General features: G+C 39.0%; 1 protein-coding gene across 2 annotated transcripts in view; it reads right to left on the reverse strand.

Annotated features, from left to right (window-relative positions):
* Positions 1 to 8,912, reverse strand: part of Cav1 (caveolin 1, caveolae protein, 22kDa) — a 32,238-nt gene that overhangs the window by 21,572 nt on the left and 1,754 nt on the right. Inside the window, exons 1-2 of one of the 2 annotated variants that reach the window (XM_013020058.1) lie at positions 8,751 to 8,757; positions 8,449 to 8,613 (exon numbers count right to left, since the gene is read on the reverse strand). In XM_013020058.1, the coding sequence (XP_012875512.1) occupies positions 8,449 to 8,550 (102 nt within the window). In that variant the 5' untranslated portion in view covers positions 8,551 to 8,613; positions 8,751 to 8,757. Of the gene's footprint in view, positions 1 to 8,448; positions 8,614 to 8,750; positions 8,758 to 8,912 lie in introns of those variants that run through there. The other variant, XM_013020057.1, reaches the window with a different exon arrangement.

Raw genomic sequence — 8,912 nt, forward strand, 5'->3', positions numbered from 1 at the left:
GGATCATGCAGATTTCCTTTAAGACAAAATTAAAAACATTTCCCCCACCCTAACAATGGCTCATATGAAAGCATGCCATTTTATGTTTCCTGGACAAAATGAAAAATAGTTAAAACAGTTTTAAACATTTTAATCTTTGAGTGGCCAACAAAATAGGATGGAATGTTGTCAGTTTTAATAACCCTGTTTCAGATAACTAAACTAAAGGCTAAGGGTAAAAGAGAATGGTGTTTAATTCCTGTTCCAGAATAGAGTACAGCAGTGGAGAATAGTGTGGTGTATGTGTGTGTGTGTGTGGTGTATGTGTGTGTGTGTGTGTGTGTGTGAAAGAGAGAGAGAGAGAGAGAGAGAGAGAGAAACCTGGAAAATTTGCATCTTCTACTAGAAGAGAGCTTGAATAAGGATTTCTATGGCATTCCATGTATAGGAATCTGTGACAGATCATTGCCAATATTTTTATGATTATATGATTTTTTCCAAACTATAAGAGTTCTGAGTATTAAAAATATTTTTTCTAAATTAGCTTACATTAATAGTACATGAGGGATTCATTGTGATAATTCCATAGATGCATATAGTGTACTTTGAACAAGTTCACCTCCTTCATTATATCCTTATACTCTCTTTTGTAAACAATGTTTTTATACATAGAGAAAATATAGAAACATATACATATGTGTACATATTTGTATTCTTCCGCATCCTTTCTTTTCTCTCCTCCACTTCTAGCCCCTCACACCAGACAGTCCCTGAAAGGGGGGGGGGTGAATCATTGACAATTGTTCTGGGCTGAGTGGTATTGTGTGGTAAGGTATAATATGGAATATACATGGTGCCCCACTCCTACTTGTTCTGAGGCTGTCACCTTGCAGTTGACTCTAAGCCCAGATGGCTCAAAGAGATGGAGAACCATTGGATAAGATTGATTTGGAAGAACTACATGGTATTTCAAAACTCGCTAATAGGGTGTGAAATGAGCAGACCTTCAAGTAAATGTCTAGAATAAACTTTACCATGTGACTCATTCATTCTTTTAGGGTAGATATCAAGATGGATATATAGCTTTAAGCCAGTCTTGGCCACAGCCAGTTCTAAATCTGACTTCAGTGTACTCAGAGTGATCATTTGAAGCTCCAGAAAATATAGCTACTCTGGTCCTGTCTTCTAGCTATTCTGATTCAATAGGTATCTTTTAAATATAGTAGGGGGAAGGTGCAGGCATCTGTATTTTAAAAGTTTTCTCTGGTGATTCTGAGGCTAGCCAAGTTTGAAGATCTTCTTGGGTTTTAAAATATCTACAGATTTCTTTTTTTTTTTTAGTAGGAAAATTAGAATTCAAAAGCCAGTATAGAAAGAAAGAAAGAATATCAGCAAAAACTGGGGTATTCCCCACAATTTAACTACATTTTTGTGGAACTAAAACAGCAGCAAATTGTTTAAAGACAACTATTTTAGCACAATAGCCTAACCACTGAGTGGCTATGTATTTGGCAAATTTTGTTTTAGGAAGCTCTTCCCGAAGAAGTATGGTTTGTAAATATATATTTCTCTAGAGTTTTGAATGATTTTACACACACACACACACACACACACACACACACACACACACACACTACAGTATTCTGAGTATGAACAAAGAGAGGAAGAGTCTTGACATCAGCCATCTTTGTATGAAGACAGCAGCCCTGTTCTCTCTCCATTGCAAATACACCCTGGGGAATCATGGAAGGCCCAGAACCTCACAGACCAGTGTACAAAGCTCCCTATTTCCAGGGACCAGCTATTTCTGGGCATTTCATCACAGAGAACAGACGTTTAGAAGTAGGGCATACTAAGGAGATTCTTTTGGAAGATGAAAGTGTGTGCTATTTTATGGGCTTGAGGGACAGAACACACAGGCAGGTGGCTTTTGAAATTACTGGACTTCTCAGGTGCTGCTCACCATTGCTGACTTCATACTTCAACCTTCTTAAAAATGTAGCCAACACTACTCATCATTGAAAGATCATTATACATTGTGATCCTTTTCATAATTCAAGGATCTTGGGTTCAGCTTGCATAAAAATTTAGCAAGTAATATGCAACTTTATTTAGTTAAAATCAAAGTTGAACCAATTTTTCCATTCCAGAGATGGAAAAAGAAAAAAAAAGAACTAATTTCTTTCAGTTGAGTGTTTAAGATGAGTATCATTGTTGGCTGAAGTTGAAAATGTTTCAGATGCCCAACAATGAATAATCTTTCCCATTTTGGTATCATTCTTTGGTTAGAAACATGTGAACAATTTCCCACCAAAGATGACCATAATGCTATTTCACAAGCTGTGAAATCTGAATTCCATGCATGGCTTCTTATATGGCAGAGTATTACTCATCATTTTATGAAGTTATCTCTTAAATAAACAAGCAAAACCAATACCAGTTCCAACAGAATAAGATATTTTATCATGGTACTGAGTGCTTCGAGACAATCTGATCTTTTTATTTCTTTTGTGTTAGTCCTGGGGCTTGAACTCAAGGACTGAGCATTGACCCTGAGCTTTTTGTTGATGGGTTTTTTTTTCTCTCTCTCTCTCAAGGCTAGTACTCTACCACTGGAGACACAGCTCCATGTCTGGCTTTTTGGTGTGCATTGTAGATAAGTCTCAGAAGTTTTCTTGCCCAAGCTGGCTTTGTACTGTGATACTCAGATTTAAACTTTCCAAGTAGCTAAGATTACAGTTGTGAGCCACTGGCACCTGGTGACAATCTAATCTTTTTGTTGTTGTTTTAGTTTTTTTGTTGTTTGTCATGGGGCTGGAACTTTGGGCCTGGGTGCTGTCCCTGAGGGCTTCAGCTCAAGACAAGCACTCTACCACTTGAGCCACAGCACTGATTCCAGTTTTCTGGTGGTTAATTGTAGATAAGAGTCTCACAGACGTTGCTGCCTGGGCTGGCTTTGAACCACAATCCTCAGATCTCAGCCTCCTGAGTAGCTAGGATTATAGGCATGAGCCATAGGCACCTAGCAATCTTTTAAATCTCATGGTTTAGTTCTATGTATATCAAATAAGTATATTTTTAAGTATACTTATTTGATATTTATGGCTCAGTAAAATTATCTGGGGTAACTCTAACCTTAAATCCTATTTTATAAATGACAGGTATATACTACATCTATCGTTCTATTGGTTGATGTGGAGATTTTATGAACTTTTTGCTCAGACTGGCTTCAAACTCTGATCCTCTCAATTTGAGCCTACTGTATGACTAAGATCACAAGCATGAGCCACCACACCTGCTGAATCAAGAAAAAAATGCTATAAATATGTATTTTAATTTTTCAATGAAGACCTGTTCCCAGATGTTCTGATTTGCCTCACTTTTCACTTTGACGGTAACTCATTGCAAATCACCAATTTGTCTATTTTTCCTAAATAATCCATCCCATAATATCTGCTTTGAGCACTTTAAAAAATACAGATAACATGTTAAATTTTTTTAGTCCTTAATTTCTTTTAATGTCATAAAAGACGAATTGAAGCCAAGCTGGTAACCATTTTGTTGTCTACAATTTTGGCATTTCGTGTATGGTTCTATTCCCAAAGCACATCCTCTTCATTTCACATCTGGAACACAGTGAAATAAACAGATGTTCCTCAAATTACCCTGGGATTATATCCTGATAAACCCGAATAAGTTGAAAACTTGGACATAAAAAAATGTATTTAATGCATCTCAGTCATTGAATACCACAGGTTAGTCACACTTACATTGTACATCATTTTCTATTTTTCTGTAATTGTGTGGCTAACTGGCAGCTAAGTCTTGCTACCACTGTTCAGCATCTCAAGAGAACATTGCACTACATATTGCTATCCCAGGAAAAGGACAAAATGCAAAGAATGATATCTTCAGAATTTTTAATGTTGAACTATTATAAACTGGAGACCACTAGCAGTCTGCTCATTCAGACTGCTACCTTTTATCATCATATCCTGTATTTTTACCAGAGTCACCTCCCTTCCCAACCCCTCTCATAAAACAACACAACCAATGTTCCTTACTTCAAGTGTCTTCCATAGTTTCCTACTGTGGTCATGATAAAATCCAAACTCATCATGACCACTGGATTAACAACTCTGCCATTTGCCAGGATCACTTGAATTCTGAAATTCCAATCAAAGTGGTTTGCTAAAATTTCCCTGTGTGAAACTTTATCATCTTTATTCCTCTTTTATTAGAATGTTCTCTTGTGCTTTGCTCAACTACTTGCATTCCACCCACAACCTATCTTAAATTATTCACCCTTCATGCTCTTCTCTGAGTATCTTTGATACATCTTTCTTCTATATATCTGTTGCTACTTACATTATTATCACTACTTACATTATTTTTACCATACAATGTTCAATATTATTTGCTTTTGATTTACTATAGTATGTATTTGATCTATTTCCAAAATGACCATAAGTCTCTTCAATAGAGATCTCATAAAAGAGCATACCAATTTAAGTAAGGAAGGGAAAGTACAAAACAATATGTGTGAGAGAGAAAGTAACATGGGTTGATAACATTTAGAATCTAGCTACATGTTTTCCCGCAGTCAAAGCAAAATAAAGAACCCATTAGTCATTTGGTAGTAATTTAACCATGTGGTTGTGTGTATTTTATGATTTAAAAAAATCTGTATGAACCTACTCTCACTAACTGTGATATTTGGAATACCTAGGGTTTATTTAAAAAAACACAGCAAATTGATTAGGTTAGCATTTTACAATATCTTAATAAAATGATCAGTAATGAATGATATATCAAAATTGAACATCTGAAGCCATTTTCTCTATCTAGAAATCTAAATATGTAAATGATCAACATCTGAATATAAATGTGAACTAAAGAAAACTTAGAACTATCATAGAGAAGTCCAGCACTAATGGCTCATGCCTGTTATCCTAGCCAGAGAGAGGTTGTGATTTGAGGACGGAAAGAGGTTCAAAGCCAGCCTGAACAGACAAATCTCAGAAATTCTTATCTCCAACAAACCAACAAAAAAGAAGTGGAGATGTGGCTCAAGGAGTAAAGCAATAGCTTTGAGTGGAAAAAGTTAAACAAAAGTTCAAGGCCCTGAATTCAAGTTTTAGTGACAGTGTAAGAGCATTCCTCCCCACCCACACCAGAGATAGTAGAGGTAATGAAAGATTAGAGCATGAAAAAATTAGAGGAAACAGAGAAAACTTTTGTAGTTGCAATATCTTTACGTAAAATGTCTTAGATTTATAATAATGCAGAACAGCAAACTTTTATCAGAAATTTCACTGGAAATAAACTATACATTTTAATTTGTACCTGTCAGTAGTGGACTAGTTGATAATCTTCCTTCTTCAAATATAAACTTGTAAAATATAAATAAACATAAATATAGATGCCCCTCTATAATTAGCTCTTTTGTGGGACTGAAAGAATATGTACACATACTATGTATTTCTTCACATTTTATATCAGGAGTTCATTTCTACTGTAGAGTTGTTGTTTTTAACTTGTATAGAAGTGTGTGTGTGTGTGTGTGTGTGTGTGTGTGTGTGTGTGTGTGTGCGCGCCATTTCTGGGCCTTGAACTCAAGGCCTGAGTGCTGTCTCTGAGCTTTAGTGCTCTGCCACTAGAACCACAGCTCCATTTTCAGCTTTTTGGAGGTTGGTTGGAGATAAGAGTCTCATGGACTTTACTGTCCAGGCAGGCTTTAAACCATAATCCTCAGATCTCAGCTTCCTGGATATACAGGCATGAAACACTGGTGTCTGATGAAAGAGATGGTTTTTAAAATCAAGAACACTCTAGTTAGTTACTGTCCAACCCAGATTTCATGATGATAGTAGTTTCTACATTTCTACATCTGGGCCATCCTACTGAAACAGAAATATTCTATTGGTTTCCTTGTCCTCATATGCAGAGCATTCGAAGTGTGGCTAGTATGACTGAGAAACTGAATTTTGAGTTTTATTAAATATTACTTGAAGAAAATTTAAATTGAAATATTAGCCACAAGTGGGTCATGAATACAGTATTGTGCCAAACAGCTTTTACCTGAGTGCCTGTTTCTAAAGCAGAGCTTCTTTCTCTTGGTTTGTACCTTTAGTAACAGACTCCACTGTTGTCTTCATTGGATGAGGTTATAAGCTGTCATGCATTCTCATCAAAGCTTTGCTTGCACTTATTATTTTAAGAGCTCTACACTATTCAAAATGAAATTCAGAGAAATTTATTATTTATTGTCATGGCAACAGGGAGAGGATCATTCCTGTTTCTGTCATTAGGTTTATACTGGAACTCAAAGATAAAACTTTACCAAAGGGAAGTTTCTATGAGCTAGAAGTAGAGGTGAGTCAGCACAGTTAGAACAGAATTTGCATTTGCAGTCAGATTCTCTCCCAGCAGAGCATTCTCCAAAGTCCTGGGGTGGGGGGTGGGAAGGGTGGGAGGGGTAGGAGATCTATCAAGTGGTCCTGCCAAATTCTTCTCAAGGTGGCTTTTCTCCTTTAACTTGTTTATTTTGCTTACAGTTCTAAGATCAAATGGGAAGAGTTTGATTTCCTTAAGGACAGCAGTCGCTTTCTCTAGCCTTTTTTTTTTCCTTTTATTTTCTTTAATTGGAGGATCTGCCACACGTGGCCTTTGAAATGCTCTTTTGTAAACTGCTATTTTTCCTCTAAGATGGTCATGCTTTTTCCCCCATCTGTGTTGGAGACTCTTTTCTCTCAAGGGCCTTTCTTTCTCTACTTAGTCATGCTATGTGTAGAGCCCCACATCCACATGGTTGGCCTTTCTGACTCATCCCGGGAGGTTCATTTGCTCCAGGGAATCCCGCTCCCACTGCAATGGAACAACAGGGAGGCTCCAGTGAAGGGAGCCCAGTCTAAAATCTGCCTCTTTTCCTGGCAACTTTCCTTTCAGTCCAAAGCTACACAAGATGGGAAAGAAGCAAAAATAAAAATAAAAATAAAATGCCCCTTTTCCCTCTTCAAGGTAATGTTTTTCATGAATAGGTTTTTTTTTAAAAGCAATTCTAAAGTCCGGTTTATAAGGTACCTTTCTTATTGCTACTGCTTGTAAATATCCCATAATCTGGCTAGTAGAAAAACCCACAAATGTTCCAATTTTTCTTTTTCCACCACTAGCAAGCCAAGAGAGTCCATTCTGACAGCCACACTTTCCTTCTAGTTTCAGCTTACACTGCTCTTCCTTTTGAAATATATTATTCATAAATGTGAACAGTCACTGAACGCACCTCCTATCCATAGATAGAAAGCGGGTGGGTGGAAAGGTCTCATCCATCTTATTGGCTGCTCTGGGTTTGTACAGAACCACATCTTTACACTGTCACCCTAAAGGCCAGGGTTTTCCTTAGTCCTCAAGGTTCCTCCAAGAACATCTGCCAACGATGACTCAAGTCCATGATTACCCAATGTAGGATGGGTTCAGGCAATAAATTTCTCCAACTAGTTTTGCTAAAGGGTCAAAGTTGAATAACATAATGATAATAAAAATAGGACTACTGTGTCAGATTTAACTTTGGCCAATAACCCAGGCAATTAATCTATTAAACATATCCCAAAAGTATAACAAAACTGTTCTAACTTGAATGTCCCCCTAGCTCAGAGGAGGCTGACCTAATGAGCCACTACAGACACGTTCGTTCTCCACATCTAACCAGAGTTTTCTAGAGAAGAACTCAAGAGGTACACTATGGTTTTAGTTTTGTCAACTTGCTCAGCTCCACAAAATACCAGGTTTTTCCTAGTGAAGACATCTTTCATTCGCATATGTGTACAATGTGTATTATATACATATTATACATGCATATTGTATATAATACATGTATTGCAATCGTGTAAAATGCATATTGTATTGTTATGTGCATTATGTATGTGACATGCATGCACCATACATAACCACCAGTCTTAGACATTTCCACTCATTTTATTCTTTTTTTTTTTTTTAAGAGAACCACGTAGGATTTTAGCCGGGAAAGCATGCCCGCTGAGCGTGCTGCCTCTCACCCTTGGCACAAAGCCTGACAACTTTATTTTAACGCTTTATTCCCATGTGCATAGAAGAATCCGTCCAGGGACTTTCAACCTGGGAACGGACCACAGCCATCTCCCCTTCCCAGGAAACGAGGGCTCATCTGTGGCTGAGGGTCAAGAGGTTCCTTGGCTAGCAAAGTTGCATCAACTCCTAGGAAACTCTTTTGAGCTAAATTCCAGCTGAACTACCCAGCCGGAGGGGGGAAGGGAGATGTGACATTTCTGACGACCTCAGGAGCTCCCACACAACCGTCTCACAAAATGGGGTGTGTGTGTGTGTGTGTGTGTGTGTGTGTGTCGGCGATGCACAACTACGTGCCAGAGAAGAGCTTTGGGACCCTCCCCCGCCCCGACACGCCCGCCCCTCGCCCGCAGCAGCTCTGCGTACCTTGACCACATCGTCGTTGAGATGCTTGGGGTCGCGGTTGACCAGATCAATCTCCTTGGTGTGTGCGTCGTACACTTGTTTCTCATTCACCTCGTCTGCCATGGCCTTATTATTGGGCTTGTAGATGTTGCCCTGTTCCCGCACCGGAACCGTGTAGAGATGGCCCTGCGGAGGACACACGGCCAAGAGTCGGGGTGGGGTGGGGGGGTTGGAGGGAGGGTGACAACCACGACGGAAAGAAAAAAAAATCAAAAGCAAAACAAGCGTCAGAGATCAGCCTGGCGACGGAAGAGCGGACCAACTTCGAGCTCGAAATCCAGCGAACCGCTTTCCCCCAGCGCTGGCTATGCGCACAGCAAACTCCTGCGCACCGCCAGCTTTTTAAGAGAATCCAGAGGACACCACACCCCTCGGTACCAGGCAGGGAGCGCCGGCCTCCCCCGCCCGCCGCCAGGGGTCAGGGC

The sequence above is a fragment of the Dipodomys ordii genome, unplaced genomic scaffold (assembly GCF_000151885.1).
Source record: "Dipodomys ordii isolate 6190 unplaced genomic scaffold, Dord_2.0 Scaffold48, whole genome shotgun sequence".
NCBI lineage: Eukaryota > Metazoa > Chordata > Mammalia > Rodentia > Heteromyidae > Dipodomys > Dipodomys ordii.